We start from the raw sequence: 20692 nt of genomic DNA, 5'->3' as shown, positions 1-20692 counted from the left end.
CTGTGGTGGCTCATGCCTTTAATGCCAGCACTGGGGAAGCAGAGGCAAGTGGATCTCTGTGTGTTCAAGGCCAGCCTCGTCTACATAGCAAGTTCTAGATTAAACAGGGCTACATATTAAGAACATGTGTCCTCACCCCCACCAAAAAATTAAAAAAAATGAAAGAGAAAGAAGAAAAAGATGATGACGACAGGGAAATTGTCGCTGTGATGCACCATGTGTGTGACAGATGGCCATTCTCCATTTCTGGGCTGCCTCTGCTGCCGCAGGGTTGGCATGTGGTTAAGGATGCCACGGCTGCTGGAGTAAGCCCTGCCCTGCCCTGCCTTAGCTTGTGTGGAATCATGGGAGGCTGATGAGCGGAGATGGACTGTGTGAATAATTCATAATTTAGAGACGCAGGATGGAGGAAGGAGATAAGCAGGCTTAGTTAAGGAGTGAGCTTTCTTAAAGATAAGATTTCAGAAAGATAGAAGAAAAGTCACAGCAAAGGACATGGCTAGGACGGTACTTCCCCCTTATCTAGCAAGGGCACTCGTCGGGGGAGGAGTTCTGAGAGCAGTCGCTGTCCTGGACCAGTATGATCAAGGGACTCCTGTTCCCACATGCCCATGCCGGCTGTGGGGGTTAGAGGTTCCCTGCCTGGTCCTCCAGGGTGCCAGGCCCCAGAACATGCTTTCTGCCGTCCTCCTTGGAAGAGCAGCCGTGTCGCTGGAAGCCAGATGTCTGGCTCAGGCCCCTGCTCAGCAGGGCACTCAGCTGGGAGCAAGTGTAGGGTTGCTTTTGTTTACTTGTGTCTGCTCCGGCTGCAGCTCTGTGGGACCTGAGGAACTGTAGCTAACACTCGAGGGTCCTCAGAGCAACTCCCAGTATTCCCAGTTCGGCCTTCCACCTCTGTGGGGAGGCCCCAGAAGGCAGGATGGCATCCCCAGCCTTCACTACCTGACCCGTTGGCAGAGCCAGCAGCCCTGGACTGGAATAACTTTCCTGGGGAACAGGAATGTGTGAGTGTGGCCCTGTCCCACCACAGAAACGGGAACAAGTTTAAAAGAGGCTTTAACCTAAGCTTCTGTCCTGTCTCTCAAGCCTGTGAGGACATACACTCCCTTCCTAACCTTCTCTTCCCAGGTGAGGGGGCGGGGCTAGAGCCACCATGAAGGCTTTCCTTGCTTGTCCATTCTTCAACCTCTCCACACCCCTCAGTCTCTCAGAGCCAGTCAGATCATCTCATGCCTTTGCCCATCCTGAGCATGTATATCAATGTCTCCCTAAGACTATACTTTGAATCGAGAGCCGGGATTCCCTTCTATGTGTCCCACACTCCCCAAGACGCACAGTAGGCTCTTCTCAAATAACAAGCAACCTGTTTTTCCTTTTTATCTAACTTTGCAAACTCTACTATCCTCTGTGGCAGTGGGTGTATCCTCATGCTACCGTTCCCTGCTAGACCACAAAGCTCCTCAGGCAGAGATCTGCCCTCTTTCTTTAGACTCTCAGGTGCCTTGCCTGTTGAACTCTGTCAGAGCTAAGATGAGGCAAGGGCTGGATGGACAGTGGGTGTCAGAGCTGAATCCCTCCATCCACACGGCCACGGCTGACTGCTCCAGAAATGCCCCAAGTCTGCTTCCTCCTCATGGTGGATACAGAAAACAGGGTCACTGCGAATATATTTGAGCTATTTGTTATATTTATCAAGCAAAGCTTCGTGCTCCTTCTTAATTTGAAAATCCCAAGGGTTGAATACTTGGTACGTCTTCAAGAATGAGGGTCTAAATTGGTGACTTTCCTTCTTGGGTTTCGCAGCTCACTTGATTGATTTTCTTTATTGTCTTAGTCTGTGGCTCTGGGTGGAGGGAGGGGTCTTCATGCCAAACCTATCCCCGATCTCAGCCACAGCAGAACCCCCACAAACAGTGAGCGGAACTGCACTGTGCGCAGCAGCATGGCGCCCAGGTTCCCATTCTCTGTGTGCATTCACGGGGGTTTCCCTGGAAGACCTACCACACTGAGCCCAGGCGTCCACCACACTGTGCTCTTTGTTAGTGAGCATTGAAACCTAGCATCCCTTCTCTAGATGCTGAGTTTCTCCTTTTCCTACTGTCCTCTGCCTGGCCTGCAGAACACCACCCACCTGCCATGCAGCCCTGTTTGCTGGGGAGCCAGGCGCTGGCCTTTCTGTTGTCCCCCAAAGCATCAGTCTGATGAACAGAGGAGTCAGAAACCCAGAAGTGGGTCTATCCCTGTCTACATGTGTGCAAAGGACCTTCTAACCTTCTCCCTATCTTCATAGCAATTCCTGCCTGACAGGCAGAGACACCGAGGCCCAGTGGTTTGGAGGTTTCCAAGTTCAGGGAGCAGGATTTGAACTAGTCCCCTAGTCTGTTCATGCATAGCACTCCTTAATTCTTAATATGCCTTTGAAAAAATTTTATCAAAGATGCTCATTTCCAGATCCCTCCCTGAACACTGACTCCCTGGATCGGGCATGTGACTCAGAAGTCTGTATTTGTAATAGACGCCCTCAATATTCCCTGCCCACCCCTGCCTAGAGAAATGCCCTGTTACAGGTTACAGGAATCCAGCTTCCTCAACTGGATTCAAGGACATGTCACTCAAAACACCCTGATCGCTCACTCTGAGAATCTAGGACCCAATTGGGAATAGGAGGAAAGCAATCTGGGTGCTTGGGTGACTTTCCTGTATCTTCATAAGCTCCCCTTGGAGATAGCTGGACCCTGTGGGCAAGTGCAGGCTGTTGTCAGACAAGCTGGATTCGTGTCTATAGTTTACAGGCTGTGGGATTTGAGGCTGATGGCTTCCCATCTCTGTACATGAGTTCTCTCACTTGGGAGAGGAAGACTCTGGGGAGCCGGGTTGGCAGTTTGTATGAGGAGCTCGTACAGTCAGTGCTTGAGTGACACAGAGACCCAGATTGTCCCCAGGAGGCCGTGTGTGTGCTGGTTTCTGTCTCTGGGGAGTTCTTGACTAAGGACTGTGGTCTGGCCAGTTGCCAAAGCCTGTGATCCACTTCTCATAACCTTCCTAGCTGAAGCAAGGATGTCCTCCTCCGTTGTGGAGCAGCATCAGCACAAATGTCCTCAATACAGGTTTCCTGGGGCATGGTAGATACCAGAAAAGTCCTTACTTCTTCTAGAAAGGCCTGGAGCTTCCAGGTCTGGTTTTTTCTTTCCTGTCCCTCTGAGGCCCTGTTCAGAATCCCTCTGCTTCCCCTTGCCGCTTCCATTGGAAGACTGTAAAGGCAGAAGAACCGTGTAGTTATTGAGAAGCTGGATTGCAGGCAAGGTTTGATACAGTTGCACTCCATTGGCTATGCCTTCCCTTCCATCCTCTGCTCCAGGAGTTTGAATGGAGTGGAGGAAGTGATTCGCCTGGAGGTTGTGCAGCCTGCGGTGCTAGGTCCTGGGCTCAGTTGGCTGCATGTTTCACCTGCAAGCAATTGCAGGAATTGACTCCTGCTCTCCATACACAGGGAAGTTGTGTCTATCATCATTGTTTTACCCAGTACTTCCTCTTCTACCCCAAAAGGTTCTAGATGTTTCTTCATTCTGGGAGGTTTAGGAAGAGGTGAGCAGGTTGATGGAAAGGCAAGAGATCCTACTAACTGCAGCTGGGTTTATCAGGACAGAGGCTAGAGCTGGGGGTGCCTGATGGCAGGCTTTTACCAGAAGTGTCCTCAGTTTGGGGTCCTATAATGTCACTCAGGGCAGAGTGCAGAGCTGTGCTGCGTTCTGACTGACAGCTGGAAAACAGCCTTAAAACATCTGTTCAGATCCCAGATTTTTAAGTGAGGCTCAGAGCCCGAAGAGGACGCAGCCAGTTGCACCCTGGGGCTGAGGATTCCGCAGGCAGAAGATGGATGCAGGATAAGACAGATCATGGGAAGAGGCAGCCCATGAGGCAGAGGGGGTATATGGGTTGAAGCAGATCTTGGGAAGTGGTGTCCAGAGGACAAAAGAGGGGTGCAGAATGGGACAGGGCTTGAGGTGGAAACCCAGGGCCCCCATCCTGGTGTTTATGTTCAGGTACCTTTCTGTCAGGGAAGCTGTCCCGACTCATGCTTTGGGCTTCTTCACACAGCTGTCTCTTGAGTCATTAGCTAGGACTGAACTGGTTTCCTTAGGTGGACCGTGGGTGCATGGCGTGATCTTCAGAACAAAGAGAATGTTTTACGTGGCATTTGGGGTCCTCCGAGTCTGGTGGAAAGATGGGACTAGGCAGCAAGGCTGGGCGGGGGGCGGGGTGGAGGCCTTGGGTTCTGTTTTTCAGCTCATTGCCTTTCTTCTAGCACTTTCTTTCATCACAAGCCAGAGTGGTCTCCATGGGATGGGTGGTTTCCCCAGCCTTGCATTGTCATGGTCTGTCCTGGGTGTGTGAGGCTAGGACCCTGCCAGCTGGCACCATTGCTGAATTCTGAGAACCCATATTTCAAAGTAATTACTGACCAAAAAAGCAGACTTAGCCACACAGCTCATAACTACTTCCAGATACCCAGGCTTGGGAGCTCCAGGAACACTCCCAGGACTCCTTTGAGTATAGGGAGAGTGGCCCAACATGTCCTCCTTGGAGGTTAGTCTGGGTGCTGTCCAGGGTCCTCTGGGGCTCAGGCAGGGAATGGGAATTATCCCTCACAAGGAGCGGTTTCTGGCTGGTCTGGGTCCTGGTCTAGTTTATGCAGGCCCTTCTGGCTCATCTCTCTCCTTGTTGGGGATGATGGTGCCTGTAGTGTATTCCAGCCAGGAGAATCAACAGAAATGTGATGTATGAAGGTGTTCAAAAGTCACAAAGAACCATGCAACTCTTAGACTGTAAGGAAATCCTGTCCAGCCGGTGGTTAGTGTCAAGGAGAAGTCAAAGGAGACCACACTTCGAGAACGACCTCAAACCTATACCATGTCATACACAGGAATCAGCTCATGTCCAACCCACAGAGTCACAAGGAGCAATGACACCGAGCAGGAGAGTGGTGGCTAGGACTAGAGCCTAGAAGCCCTCCAGGGCCCTGTATTCACAGGATACTGAAGAGGACTCAGGCTCTGCCGGGAAGGCGAGGCTAGTGGTTGGTTTGGGAATTCTGGCCACCGCCTACACGCCAGCACAGAGAACTGAGCTTCCATGAACATCTTCCATTAGCTCCTGGTACAGCAGGCAGGGCAGGGGCTCCAGGCTCCGGTAGAGGTGGAAGCAGAGGAACAGAGGAGGGAAATGTAGTTGTCCAAGGTCACTGGGTGAGTATTGCAAAGAGCCTCCCAGCCCAACACAGACCATGAGTTTCTCTGAGGTTAGAAGTCCGTCCCCAAATGGGTGAATCTCTGGAGGAAGATGCTCTGGAGACTTGAATCTATGATGGATGGAGCTTGCACTTAACACTTAAAATCAGGCCCAGTAAGCAAGGCAGGCAATTGCTGAAACCATTGAGATGGGGAAGACTGACCAAGATCGCATGCCCAGAACATGATAGAGAACAGGCTTTGGACACCCAATTTGGGCTGTTCCCACTGTGGTCTAAGCTGTCGATGTCCCCAGCTAGAGCTCACAGCTGCAGGCAGCGTACACACAACACTGGAGCAGAGTTGGGTGGTATTGGTCTGTGTCCCTGGGTAGGCTTGGGATGAGGAGTGACCATCTGGAGCCCCAGCCAGCCATTGTGTGCTGGGCTCTGTCAGGCGGCTGGGTGTGGCCCCAGGGCTGCCAGGACATTCCCAAGGGAGGAAGTGTCAGTGTTTACAGGAAATGCAGGACAAGGCCTGGGAGGTTGAGGAGGGGTAGGTAGCCAGCCACCCTGAGCTCTGGAGGTACATTTGGGCCCTGCTGGGGCCCAGGGCGTGGTGCCCCCCTTCCACTCCAAGGACGAGACTTTCTGTTGTTCTGGGAGGAAAAAGTTCACTTCACAAACAGCCCAGCCCCTCTTCTAAGAGGACAACATCGTAGTTCCTGAGAGAGCACCCATCTCTCACCCCCACAGTGCACCCTTCTGGGAGCTCTGATCTGCCTGCCATCTGTACCTCTGGTGTTGTGCCTTGCCTTCCTCACCTGTTTAGAAGGCAGCAGGGCGAGCCAGCTCTGTGTAACCCCAGCACCTTGAGGGATGAGGTTGGCTTCATGCTCCAGAAGTTCCCTAAGATGGGTGTGAATATGGAAACTTCCTTTAAAAAAAAAAAGCAAAAAAACCCTGAAAACCTAAAATAGGCTCAGTGGCCATTACACATGGGCTTTTCCAAAGCCCCCCTGTAAACACCACATTGCCTTAGCTGCTTGGACGTACCCAGTGCCATATCGCAAGAGAAGTAACACTGGGCATGGAGGTCAGAATAGTGTGCTTTCCTAAGCATGCATAAAACCCTGGGTTAGATCCTTCACAATGCATAAATTGGGCATAGTGACAAATCCCTGTAATCCTAGCACTGGGGAGGTGGAGGCAAAAGGACCAGAAATTCAAGGCCATCCTCAGCTACATAGAGATTTCAAGGCCAGCCTGGGCAACATGATATCCTCTCTAAAATTAAAAATAATGTGAAAAGAGAGAAAAACAAGCATGATGTTTGAGGCCAGACTTGAACTGAGCTATGGCGACTTAGCTTCCCACGCTCCGTTCATGCCTCCCTTCTTTTCTGAATCCACAACCCCTTGTACCACACCTGGACCTCAGCCAGCCTACAGCCTGTCCTCTTTGTGGCTGCTCTCAGGGTTTCCAGTCTCAGCGTGCTAGAACATGGTAGTGTTACCATGGAAACCGAGGTTGCCTTTTAGGGTTCTTCATCTTGTTAATAGAAGAATTTAGAAATTTTACTAGAGTTTAGGAGAAAAACAGAACAGGCGATATGAAGATCCTGGCAGCTGCCAAAGAGAGATGGAGAAGCCATGTCATTCAAGGTAGACATGGAGCAGCAGTAAAGGACATATTTTTTTTTTATTGAAAAAAAAAATTTCCGCCTCCTCCCTGCCTCCCATTTCCCTCCCCCTCCTCCCGCCCCTCCCCCCTCCCTCCATTCCTCTTCTTCTCCCTCTCCAGTCCGAAGAGCAGTCAGGGTTCCCTGCTCTGTGGAAAGTCCAAGGTCCTCCCCCCTCCATCCAGATCTAGGAAGGTGAACATCCAAACTGTCTAGGCTCCCACAAAGCCAGAACATGAAGTAGGATCAAAACCCCGTGCCATTGTCCTTGGCCTCTCGTCAGCCCTCATTGTCCGCCATGTTCAGAGAGTCCGGTTTTATCCCTGGCTTTTTCAGTCACAGTCCAACTGGCCTTGGTGAGCTCCCAATAGATTAGCCCCACTGTCTCAGTGGGTGGGTGCACCCCTCGTAGTCCTGACTTCCTTGCTCATGTTCTCCCTCCTTCTGTTCCTCATTAGGACCTTGGGAACTCAGTCCGGTGCTCCAGTGTGGGTCTCTGTCTCTATCTCCATCCATCGCTAGATGAAGGTTCTATGGTGATATGCAGTAAAGGACATATTAAGAAAAGAAAAAAATCACTCCCATGAGTGGACGTAGGCTGAGGAGAGAGCCCCACAGGACATATGGTCCTTTAATACCCCCCACTTTCCCACTTCCCTGCCAGTGTGTATTCTGTGGACTTGGTTTTGCACATACTCTGTTCCTTAGATGATGCCAGCGTAAGGACGGGCACCCAGTCTTCCTCTGCAAAGTCCTCGTCCACATCCTAATCTTGATTTGGACTCCTGCTTTGGCGTTTTTGTTTGTTTGGGGTTTTTTGTTGTTGTTGTTGTTGTTTTTCCGAGACAGGGTTTCTCTCTGAAATAGTCCTGGCTGTCCTGGAACTCTCATTATAGACCAGGCTGGCCTCAAACTCACAGAGATCCACTTGCCCCTGCCTCCCAAGTGGGGTTAAAGGTGTGCGCCACCACTGCCTGGCAGGGTTTTGGTTTTGTTGTTGCTGTTGTTGCTCCTATTCTCCTGTCACGGGGTCCAGAATATAACAGGATCAGTGTCTGGACCAGATCCTCCCTTGGCTACAGAGGCAGGGGCCTGAGTTGCACTCAGCATTTCCCATCCCCTCCCCCACACTCACCAGCATCTTATCCCAGCTAAAATCTAGACTGGGTGCTCTTCTTCTGTGCCTTTAGTTGCCTTCCCCCAGGCTAAGCTGTATCTCTACTGGGCATAGCATCCCCCTAATCATTCCCACATCTAGGTATTGGGGGAATGGTATGTATGGGGGTGCTTCTCTGGGCTGTCTGCTCTCCAGTAGGCATGAGTTCTGGGTGCAGCTTATCTGCCTATGCATCCCCAGCAGAGAGTGCAGACAGCTGTATGTTGCCATGAGTTGGTTAAAGCTAGCAGGTATCTATGAAACATCTGGGGTGTGCAGGTGATTGTGGGATTTGAACACTAGGCACCAGCAAGACAGATGTGAGAAGGAAGACTGAAAGAGCCTAAGAATGCTCTGTGTCTGTGGAACTTAGGCCTTCTAAGAGGAGTAATCGGGGAGGGGCGGTTGCATGTGGTGGGTTATTGTAAAGAAAGGGATAGAAAACTAAGAACATAGGCTAACCTGTAATGCTTGATCCCATGAGCTGGGCAGTGCTTACGTTAAAATAACATAATCTGACTAAGGAAGGCTACCTGGGGGAGGTGGTGAGCTGAACCTGGTGGGTGGGAGGAGTTGGGTCAGCAAACAGTTCCCAAGGTCTGGTCAATTCTCACTAGACTTCGAGCCTCATCAATGGTCTAAAAATAAGCCTTAATGGCCACAGCCTTGATCCATTTTATTTTCCCCCGACTTTGACGAGAAGAGGCTGTAGGATTTGAGAGGAGTAAAGAAGGCTGAACTGGGCCCAACGGTCAGAAAATTCTTGGAAAATCCCTTTAAAATGAAAACTCAACCATGACAAGTGTTTGCTGTGGTGGGGAAGAACCTGGGCGATTAAGTAAAACCATAGGAAGTTAGTCCTGTGGTCCCTAAAAATTCATAACATGGCCAGGCAGTGGTGGCGCACGCCTTTAATCCCAGCACTTGGGAGGCAGAGGCAGGCGGATCTCTGTGAGTTCGAGACCAGCCTGGTCTACAAGAGCTAGTTCCAGGACAGGCTCCAAAACCACAGAGAAACCCTGTCTCGAAAAAAAACAAAAAACAAAACAAAACAAAAAAATTCATAACATGGAGTGATCATATGGCCGGCAGTTCCACAAGTTTGTGTGCAGCTTAGAGGAAACATGCATGGTTGCTTAAGACATGGTACACCAGCATTCCCAGAAGCCTTAGCGACAACAACACTGCCCAGAGACGTTCCAGATTATGGTCTGTCTAGTGGATGGAATATTATTTAGCCATGCAAAAAAATGAAGGGTTGATACCTGCTGTAGCGTGAGTGAAGCCCCAACATACCATACTGAGTGAGAAAAGCCAGACACAAAAGTAATGTGGATCTCATTGACATGAGGTTTACAATAGAGAAAGCAGGCTAGAGGCTGCCAGGACCCAGGGACCTCATGTACACTGTTGAAGGACATGGGGGTGATGAAAATTTCATCTCATTAGCCCTGGTGGCAGGTGAGTGGCCCTCTGAGCACACTAAAAAGCACCGAGTCGTGCTTGGTGCAAGGGTAAAAATTCACGGTCTGTGAGTCACAGCCCAGAAGAGCTTTCCTAAGTGGAAAACAATCCCTCCAGCCCCCAGCGCTGTTTTGGAGGAGACGTCACAGGTCAGGGAGCAAGATGGCTTGTTTTTACTTAGCGAGAAATGGAAACCGAGTTCTCTAAAAAGACGCTCCTTGGAGCCCTTTCTGGGAAATGTTACAAGGCTATCTACCCCTTGGCTGACCTCGGATGCAGGGGGCGTTCTCCCCAGGAGGAACAGAGCGAGTTCTCTGCGGATGAGAGACTGCAGCAGGCGGGCTAGCCCAGGCATGATCGGCCCTGCATGTGCTGTCCACCCTCCGCCTCTGTTATACAGATGTGGAAACTGAGGCCCAACATGGCAGCCACAAAGTTGAGTGTGCCCTGGCTTGAGGGTGAGCCGGTCTTCAAGGCTCTTTCCACCTCATCAGATCTCCGCCCACTGTGTCTCATTCAGAGCAGCAGGAGGTGACAGTGGCCTGTTCGAGGGGATGGGACACAGGAGACATTAGTTCTCAGTAGAAGATGCCACCTGGGCAGGCCTTAGAGGGATTGTCTGCACACCGAGAAATGCTGTCCACTGGTGGGGGCGGGTCACGGGTGGATGGATGGAATGGCCAGTGGTCAGAAGTGAAAGCCAAATGTTTGGAAATCCAAGTTTTGTCCTCCTCCCTCTGGTCTGCGCTCTCCTTGGCTCTTCAGATTGTTCTGCTAATTGCAGTCATCACATTTGCTAGCTGTCTCCATCTCAATCTTTCCAGCTTGCAGGGTGCTCTGCCTCAGCCCTCTCCTCTCCCTGACAGGCTGGCCTCAGTCACAGCTCCAGCTGGGGTGGACTGTGGGCTCGAGCTCATGCTAACGGCTCCCAAGAGGGAACGCTTTTGGATAAGTTATGAGGCCCTTTGGACTGTGTTGCTGGAGATGGAAGTTAATGGTCAGAGCTGGACAGTGTGGGGCCCAGTCACAGAGGAGACATGTGTGTCTTTTTACGACTCCAGGCTGCTGGAAAGGCCCCGGGCTCATTTGGCGGGTCAATTAAGGTAACAGCCCTGGGCAGCTTGTCATGCTCGCTTTAAGCCTAAAACGACATGGGGGAGGATTCAACTTGGAAGTTAGAAACTGGCTCTCCACAGGCTGAGACGGACTCTCCTCGTGCTAGAACCGGCCATCTTTTCTCCCTGGTGCTCTATGTGACCCAATGATGCCTATGGACCCCAGCTTGACGCCACAAACAAGTCGTGTGAATTGGTCAATTTTCCTTCTCTGTAACGAAACTCCAGACACATACCTCAAGGGAGGAAAGGGTGACTGGCTCAGGGTTTCAGATGGTTTCTGTCTGTCATGGAGGGGAGGGTGTCATGGAACGACTCATGATGGCCCAGAAGCAGACACAGAATTCCCCAGGCAGACAGCAACTTCCCCTCTGTCTCAAGGCTGACAACAACCTCCCCTTCTGTCCCCCCAGGCTGGCAGCGACCTCCCCCTCTGTCCCCCCAGGCTGGCAGCGACCTCCCCCTCTGTCCCCCTAGACTGGCAGTGACCTCCCTCTCTGTCCCCCTAGACTGGCAGTGACTTCCCCCTCTGTCTGTCCCCCTAGACTGGCAGTGACCTCCCCCTCTGTCCCCCTAGACTGGCAGTGACCTCCCTCTCTGTCCCCCAGGCTTCCAGGTTCTGTGATAGTGCTGCCCACATACACGGCGGCTCTAGTCCTTTGCCTATCGTCCATCTCTGGAAGGCTTCAGACACAACCAACAGTGTGTGTTACACGTCTCGTAGGCCCTTCCAAACCCAATCCAGGAAACAATGAGGCTGATCTCGCCTTGAGTGATTCACCTAAGGTCTCAGGGAGGTCCCCCTTCTTCCTGACATGTGGATTCCAGGTCTCTCAGTCACTGAACCTGACCACCTGACCCTTATACTGTTCTACTCAGCACTAAGTTACTATAGAGATGGGGCCACCTAGAGTGGGGTACAGGAGAGCAGATGAGGTGCCAGCCAATGGGATGGGCCTGCGGCTGATCAAGGCATTGGTCCACAGCTGCCAGGCTGTGGGAAGAGCATCCTAGCATCTAGTGAGCATCCTCACCACTCTGCTGAGGACCTTAGCGCAGTCTCTTCCTCGGTCCTCAGAACATCCTGAACCCCTGCATCACTTCCCAAAATAGAAAGAGAGACAAGACACAGAAGGGAGGAACTTGCTGGAAATGATGGAGCCAGGATTCCAGACAAGCTGGCAGGTGTGCATTCGTGCGTTGCCATGTTCCTGTGGGAGTGTGCTCGTGCGTGTATATGTGCATGTGTGTGGAGGTCAGAACTCAACAAGGTGTCTTCTTGTCAGTTTTTTCCACACAGGGTCTCACTGTGTAGCCCTAGCTGACCTGGAACTTGCTACATGGACCAGGATGGTCTTCAACTCAAAGATCCCCCTGCCTCTGCCTCCTGAGGGCTGGGATTAAGGTACACGTCACCACCTTGGCCCCTGGGTCTTCTTCTGTTGCTCTCTACTTAAGTTCCTTTCTGACACAGATTCTTTCACTAGACATGAAATGTGTCCGCTTGGCCAAGCTGAGCTGTGGGAGCCAATCTAGACAATGTCAGGACGTTTACAAAGAGTTTTTCACGAAAGGGCCACATGACCAGAGAGGATCTCAAGGTCCCTCTCGGTGGTGGATGAAAAACAGATAGGTGAACAGTGAGGATGGAATCAGATGTCACAGACTTTGAGGCAGGAGGCGTCTGGCCCATAGGTGATATGATGGAGACAGCAGTGGTCTCAGGGAACCTAGGGGGAGGTGAATGTGGGAGGGGCTTGATGCCTGTAAAGTTGGCTGGAAACTTTCCCCCTTCCCCAATGTGTTCTACGAAAGGCCTGCCTTGCCCTATTCTCCTTGATGAGGGTTCAGAAGTTCAGCTGACCACTCCCGCCCTCACTCTTGATGACCAGTGGTCCTGAACAGGCATAGCAGGCTCCAGCTGGACAATCATGGCCACTTCTCTAAGAGGAAGTGCCCCAGACTCCCTGCCACCTACCTATGGGACAGATACAAATGGTTACACATTTCCCCAGGTGGCTCTGGAAGGCAAGACCTGAGCTCAGCCACCTTGCTGTGCATGCTGTCTTCCACCACTGACACCCACAGTACCACAGTGGCCAAGAGGGAGGTGCGGAGAGGCTCCAGCCTACAATAAACCTGGTCTGGGATATTTTTCCTGTGCCATAGAAAGAAGCTCAGGGCTTGTGGCAAGAGAAACTGTCTGTTCTCATCATTTAAAAGAAGAGGCCCACATCTAATATTTTGAAATGAAGAACAGAAATGTCTGACGTGTTGGGAGGAAGACGCGGTTTGACTTAGGCTAATTTGCTTTGGGTCTTCCCTCATGTCTTAGCCCGCCTGGACCTGACAGGGGCCTGGGGTTGTCTTTACCTGCATGTGTAAAGGCCCTGGGGCCAGAGAGACCCTAGCTTGTCTGATGGACTGAAAGGGAGTCCCTGTGGCCAGGGTGGGGAAGGGAGTGTGCACTGGTCGGGAGCTTGTGAAATGGGCCGGACAAGCAGCTCTAACCCTCTTCCTTGCTCTGCCTAGCGCCTACACTGAGCCCTACAAGGTCTGTCCCATCTCAGCGGCTCCCAGAGAGGACCTCACATCAGACGAAGAACAGGGAAGCTCAGAGGATGAGGACAGTGCTTCAAGAGACCCCAGCCTCACACACAAGGTAGGGCACCCTCAGGTGAAGGGCTTGGGAAAGGTTTGGGGGGCAGAGATCTGGAAGTGGAGAGAATGGGAAAGACCACACCCCCACCCCTCGCTGTAGCCATTCCTCAGTCGCTGGGCAGTGGTTGGAGACACTTCCTGTGTCTGAAGAAGTGTGGGGCTTCCAAAAGTCTTTGTGTGTGATGCAGAGTGGAGTTCTGACAAGACAGACTCAGATTCTAATGTATTCAGGCCTTGGTTTCCTTATCTGTGAGGTGGGAATCAGGAGAACAGGGAGAATGCCTTTGACTGAAAACAGTCTGTGGCGCTTGCTGGTTTTGCTTCCCTAAGCAGCAAGCCTGCGGCAGGGGTAGGTATTGGAGAGACTGTTCGGAAGGGACATAGAGTGACCCTGTCCTGGGGGAGACCAGAGCTGCTCATGGCTTGACACATCGTGTAGGTGGAAGCAGTACCACTTTCCACAGGGTGCTCGCATTGGCTGCACCTCCCCTCACTGCCTTCCACACTTCAGTCTTCTCAGGACCCCTGGGAGCCAGATGGTTTCCACCTTGGACATCTGCAGGAGTCGTGGTGATTGTCTGATCATCTTCCCCAGAAGCTTTTCCCTCATCTCTCCCCCGTGTCTTCTCACCATCCCTCCCATGGCAGTTCCGGGTCTCACAAGGCCAGAGAAGTGGTGGCTGTGGAAGCTGGGCTGGGACCTGGCTCTCACCAAGCTTCTGGGAAACAAACTGTCATTTTGTAGCCAGACTTCGGCTTTTTAAAAAAATACACTTGTGTTCTGAACACTGTTTCCCCGAAGTTACTGACTGTGTAGAAGCCCCAAGAAGGAGTCTGTCTATGCTGTCTCACTGCTCTGCCTGTCCCTGCCCTGCCTCCTCCTGCATTGCCCACCTCTACCCTGCCTGCCCCTGCCATGCCTCCTCCTACCCTTCCTGCCCTTGCCCTGCCCACCCCTGCCCTGCTTGCCCTTGCCCTGCCTGCCCCTACCTGCCCCTGTCCTGCCTCCTCCTGCTCTATCTGCTTCTTCCCTGCCTGCCCTTGCCCTGCCTGCCCCTACCCTGCCTCCTCCTGCCCTGCCCACCCCTGCCCTGCTTGCCCTTGCCCTGCCTGCCCCTGCCCTGCCTGCCCCTGCCCTGCTTGCCCTTGCCCTGCCTGCCCCTGCCCTGCCTGCCCCTGCCCTGCTGCTTTTACTCAGGCCTTCCTGCTTTCTCCTCCATCACCCTGGCCCTCAATAGACCCTCCCAGCCCCTCCTGTCCTTCCTAGTTCTCCCATTGCCATTGCCCCTGCCCTGCCTCTGTCTGTCCCTTCTGCTGCTGAGCTGTAGCATAGCCCTGGAGACTCATAACTGACCCAGCCAACTCCCTCCCTGCTTTACAGTTGAAGACACAGGCTCAGAGTGATCAAGCCACTGGCCCAGGGTCACACTGCTGGTAGTTGAAGGGCTTGGGGACCCAAACAGAGGTCTGACTGGTTAGTATCTGTCTTTCTCCCTCCACACCTTCTTCCCCCTAAAAGAATTCCCAAGTCATTGCTGGAAGGAAAGAGATCCTGTCATCACTAGTACCTGTCAGAGAGGCTTTAGGCTTTCCTAGGCATCTCTGTTATTGTGGGGTCTGGAAGCAGAACACCAATGGCAGGGAATTTGGAACTGGTGCCTGCCACTCAGACTACCTACTGCCCCTCCTCCAGCTGTGTCACCTTGGCCCATAGCTTCCCCATCTCTAAAATGGGAGTGTTGCTGAGTCTATAGGAGGGTCCAACAAACAGAGTATGGCCATAGGCCAGGATGGGGACAGGGGTGCACTTGTCATCTGAATCCAAGGAACAGGAAAGAGGGACAGACAAAAAAGGGAAGAAGAGGGAAGAGAGGTACTGGAGGAGAGAGGCAGCATGGAGGACAGGAAGAGGCTGCCTGCTTGGGTCAGGGGCTGGCCTGCTTGGGACCACTGTGAAACAGTGAAGTCCCAAGGCCCTGGATATTCATGGGCACTCGGAGGCAGGAAGCAGGGTCCCACGAGAGCAAGAGTTGGTTTAAACCCAGCTCTGCCACTTGCCCCTAAACGACAGACAACTTCTTAACTGCTGGGTCCCTTGGTTTCCTGTCTGTGCACTTGAACTAGCCACTGTGGTAGCCGCAGCATGATTACAAGGTGGGGCTGGTTAGAACACACGGAGGTCAGAGCTCAGGAGTGTGACACTGAGGGTCAGAACAGTTAAGACAGTGACAGTTGCCAAGGTCAAGTGACCCCTGGCTGATCTGGCTGGGGTTATACCAGATAGAGCCAATGGGCAGCCGAGGCCAGGCCAAGTCAGCCAGGAGCATCCTGTTATTCTGAGAGCCGCAGGGCTGGGCTCTTCCAGGAGACCTCTTCCCTCTGCAGAACCCCCTCCTCTGCCGAGCATCCCCAGCCTTCGGCTGCTGTCCTGTGTGAGGCTTACAAGTTATACCAGAGTGGAAATCACCTCTACAGCCAGGTTTTCCTGAATTGGAGAAATGGCCCAGTGGATAATTTCCTCACCAGCCTGTTTGATCCTTAGTTCCCATGTAAACGCAGTGGCATGTGTCTGTAACCCCAGTACTGCAGGGAGGCAGAGACAGGCAAATCCTTGAAGCTCCCTAGCCTGACAGCCTGGCCAAATAGTAGGCTCCAAATTCAATGAGAGATTCTGTCCCAAAATACAAGGTGGAGAATGACCAAGGAATATACACACACAGGGTTGACCTCTGACCTCCACTCACATACAACATGCATGCCCATGTGAGCACATGTGTACCCAGGAAGGGCAAACAAACAATTAAACAAGCCAATTTCATTTCCCTTGCACAGCACATTGCTAGCATCACTACAGACAGGAGTCAGTGCCCTGAGCCAAACCCCTCACCACTCTCAAAGGACTCATTCTTCTAGACCTGGTCCTCACCTCTCCCATGTAGATCACTGTGAATGGGAATGGCATGGACTGGTTGCAGAGTTACTTTTACAGAAACTGGATCAGATTGTCAGGATCTTGAAATGGCTCATTCGATTTTTTTTTCCATAGTACCTCAGAGGTCTTCCCACGTTAGTACATAGAATCACACATTTTCCATACTGCAGAGTATTCCGCTATTCAGATGTTCTGGCCCCTCTCTTGCCAGCCCACAGAGGACATTTAGAGTGTCTGATTTGTTTGCTGTTCACCTGATAGCATCGTGGTAGCTTGCTCTCTTACCGCCTCATATCCAAATGCAGGATTTTCCTAGGTGGGGGAGGGGTGCTTGTCTCCTGGGCTTGAGGTCCTACAGCCCATCCCCAGCACCACAAGCAAAAACCTTTCCTTTGGGGGGAAACTCTTGTGAACTAAAAATGGGCTTGCTCCCCACGTGTGCTGCTATGCTGCCCCCAGAGGCTGGGCAGTCCACTCTGGCCATGCTCCAGGTTCCCAAAGGCCCAAGGCCTTGTGGCCTGTGACAGGCAGTGAAGTTTGCAGTGAAGTCTCCAAGTGGGGCATCTTCCCACTCCATCACAGTGCTGGTGAGATGGGGACTCCAGGGAGGCCTCCCTCATTCCCTGTCCTCTGTGCTCACCTAGCTCTGGCTCCACAGGCACACACACACACACACACACACACACACACACACACACACCCCTGCCGCCATCTCCATAACTGTGTAGCCTTATGTAGGAGGCAAGACAGAGCAGGCCTCCCAGCCCTGAATCCCTCTAAAGAGAAGTAAGCAGTTAGTAGGAGCTCCTGGGGAGGCCGTGGGAATGGTTTTGGGGTACAGTAGTGAGCTCCTTGCTTCCCAGATGTTTGGAGGCAGGAGCAGAACAGGAAGTCGAGTCCAACTGGTCCACCCCCGTGTCTGGCCTCGCCCTCTCTTACTCAGACACACAAAGGGTGTAGGTTGAAGGAAAGGAGGAGAAAGGAAAAAAGGAAAAGCAAGAAGGACTTAAAAATAGCTCTGCTGTAAAAGACATTCAGAGGCCACAGGCTGGCGCACCCCGCCTGCCCAACAATGAGTACGTTTTACAGGCTAATGGGGACTTTTCAGGCAAAATACCAGCTCCCAGGAGACCAGTGCCCAGCCAGGACCCGGCACCTCCCTTTCTCCTCCCCACACCTCCTCCCCACAGCCTTACATCTAGCCACACTTCCCTGAGGCCTGGGCCCTTCCCAGCCCTACCCTGCTGGCAGAAAGGTCTCCTAAGGCTGAGCCCACAGGCCCCCTCCTGCCCACACCACAGCTGACCTTGGCCCTAGCCCTTCCACTTGTAATTTCTCCTTTACCCCTTCCCCAGGTTCATATCCAATTGAACCATGGTGGTTCCTGTAAGCCCTCTCACAGACCTGGAGTTCAGGCGTGCACCTGCATATTGGCCCATCTGCCCCCGTCAGTGTCCTCGCTCATCTCTTCTTCCACCACAGCATGCTTCATGAACACTGCACTTGCTGCATGCCAGCACCTTACCGGAAAGGCTGCCTGCTGGTAGCCTGGAGGAGTTCTCCAGGCTGGGCTGGGCGCTACTTAGTTCTGTAAGACGTGAGTCAGCCAACTGGTGGTACTGGGACAGGAGCTCCTGGGTAAAGATTTGGGGATCTTAGAGAGGAGGGAGAAGCCTGATATCGTTTTCTTTCTTTCAGTTTTGGAAAAATGTTATGATAAAATGGCATGACACCAATTCCATTAATATGTGTGTGGTGCTAGAGATGGAACAAGGGTCTTGCACAGGCTGCTCGAGTCTCTGCCCCTGAGCTGTGTTCCCCAGGCTGCAGTCCGTTAAGCGCGCCCAGTTTGTGTAGCCTCCTCTACCATGCATTTATAGAACTTCTGCTCCTTCCTCATTAGATGTCCCCCTCTGCAGTCCCTGGCTCTCACTCTACTGCTTTCTGTCCATGTGAATTTACCCTCCAGGGTCTGTGAATGTGAGGAGTAGATGGTTGGCTTCTAGCGACTACTAGCCTGGCTTTTATCACAGGGCCCAACCTTGTGGTAGCCCTTCAGACATCTAGTGTCTAGCTAGACTACCTTTCGTCTGTACACTGGGTGGCTTCTGCCTTCTGACCCAACTGTGACCCAGCTGTGAATAGTGAGGCTGTCTCTCACTGACCTGGTGTTACTGAGTGTGTATCCAGAAGTGGGATTGCTCTGCGATGTGATAATTCTGTTTTTACTTTTCATACAGTTTTTTGCACCTTCTTACATTTCCACCTCTGGTGCAGAAAATTCCAGTCTCCTTACTGATGAAGGAGCCTCTGAGCTCCACGCAGTGAGGCCTGTAGAGAGGTGTGGCCAGAGACACATGGAGCTGGGGAGGGAGGAGATCTTCAGGGTCTTCCCAAGGTCCTCACATGTGCCATCTCCTTGGCCTCCACATGCACGCTTCACACCCCCACCCTCGCTGATCCAGGCCTTGTCTCCTAGTCCACAGAAGCCCCCATGCCCAGCCCCAGCCTGGTGACCACAGCCTCGGAATTCCTCTTCCATGGTCTTCACAGGCACTGTCACTATAGATAGAACCCCTTTCATTTCTCCAGCTGCCCCCCTTTGTCCCTCTCTATATGGGACATTTCCCAAATCCTTGTCCCATTCCAGTGCCTCCTCTCATCCTGCATCCTTAGCTGCAGCCTTCCAGACATGCAGATTCGGAGACACAACCCATCTCAAACTGAGCTCATACCTGCCAACCCTCTTTCTCTCATTTCTGTGGTAACAGTTGATTCCTGGTGTATCATGTTGTTATCACTTTATCTCAGCCACATACCAAATAAAGTAAAGGAGCGCCTAGCCTTTGACCAGGTGCGGTGAGAGTACAGAACCGAGTGCCGCCTGCCCCGCAGCCACCCCAGAACCAACACTTGCCGTTTCCTCCACTTTCTGTCCTCTCTGCACAACGTCACCTCCTGCTGTTCTCGCCGTGACATTCCTGCCCATTTCCTGATCCCGGAATTGTGTCCTTGTATCTGCGTTCGCTTGTGTGAGGTTGGCCTTTCCCTGGTAGAGTAGCCCCAGGAGGGCAGGTTCCACGTGGCCCGGTGCGTAAAAAAGCAGTTGCTATCTATAGATAAACAGAGGAGTGACTGAATGTATTAGCCTCCATCCCTGCGCTTGGTGAAGACATCTCTGCTCACAACAACAGAGAGAATATGCCGAACAGCTCGCTCCATACAGTTGCTGAGGCTGGGATCTCTTGGCCCCCAGGAACCTGCAAGGAGGTGGTTACCGCATGCTACCACAACAATGACACGGACACTCTAAGGCAGTGTGGGCAAGGGAGAACTCAGAGCTTAGCTTTGAGGATCCAGGAGGACTCACGGGGTCCAGAGGTGACTGGATGTCATACACCAGTGTTGAGCTTAGAGGTAGACAGAGTAAGGAGCTGGGCACGAGGTTGCTGAGGGTTCTCTACCTAATGGTCCCAGGTGTTTGACTGGGCCTCAGGTCACAGTCCCCCTTGCTCCCTCTTTCCTGGTGTTGTGTAGTGATCTGCTTGATACACGGCGTGCATAGAAAACACCCACAGCACCTGAGTGCCTCTTAGACGACCCATGTCCCAGATCCCACCCCAGGCCTCAGTCAGATGGCACAATGCCATGATGCCCGCTGTCCCTGTGCACTCTCTGATGGTCAGCCTCAGCAGCACCCTCTGCCCTGGGATGCCGGTGAAGATGCTAATGGGGCACCCAGCCTTGGGGGAACTGGAGAACACCATTTCCTCCCTTGAGAACCTTTAAACTAAGCTTGTCATGCCCATCCAACCAACTTGTTTGTGATGTGTCTCTCAGTCCAGCAATGGCTCTGTGGGGCAGAACAGCTAGGGCAGCTCCGGTGCTGTGTGTGAGCGGAGCTTCACTGGGGAGGGAGGTGTTTGAGGCTTGAGTTGGGGTATGCAGGTGTTATAGGAGCGGGAGTGGGGGAGCTGTCCTCATAAGAGAATGGGTCATGGTTACAGGAGTTCTTAGTTACGGTTTCTATTGCTATGTAACAACACTGACCAAAAGCGACTTGGAGAGGAAAGCATTTAGTTCAGCTTATAGTTTGCTGTTCACCATCCAGGGAAGTCAGGGCAGGAACTCAAGGTGGGAACCTGGAGGCAGAGCTAATACAGAGGACATGGAGGATGCTGCTTACTGGCTTGTTCCCCATGGCTTGCCCAGCCTGCTGCTTTTATACAACCTGGGACCAGCAACCCAGGGATGGCAACACCCACAGTGGGCTGAGCCCTCCCACGCTACTCACCAAACAAACAAACAAACAAACAGATGTACTGAGGCTTACCTACAGGCCAAACTGGTAGAAATTTTTTTCTTAGTTGAGGCTCCCTCTTCCCAAATGACTCTAGCTTGTCTCAAGTTGACATAGAACTAGCCAGCATGCATGGGAAGGTGAACATGTATCCAC

The 20692-nt window shown here is 52.3% G+C and overlaps 1 protein-coding gene across 2 annotated transcripts in view; it reads left to right on the top strand.

Annotated features, from left to right (window-relative positions):
• Fgd5 (FYVE, RhoGEF and PH domain containing 5) overlaps positions 1–20692 on the top strand; it is a 98037-nt gene that overhangs the window by 29250 nt on the left and 48095 nt on the right. For both annotated transcript variants that reach the window (XM_057755613.1, XM_057755537.1), the window contains exon 3: positions 13176–13305. In XM_057755613.1, the coding sequence (XP_057611596.1) occupies positions 13176–13305 (130 nt within the window). The remainder of the gene's footprint in view (positions 1–13175; positions 13306–20692) is intronic.

This window comes from Chionomys nivalis, chromosome 1 (genome assembly GCF_950005125.1).
Source record: "Chionomys nivalis chromosome 1, mChiNiv1.1, whole genome shotgun sequence".
In the NCBI taxonomy this organism is placed as follows: Eukaryota; Metazoa; Chordata; class Mammalia; order Rodentia; family Cricetidae; genus Chionomys; species Chionomys nivalis.
The sequence above is the reverse complement of the archived record's forward strand: the minus strand, read 5'-3'. Positions and strand labels throughout refer to the sequence as shown.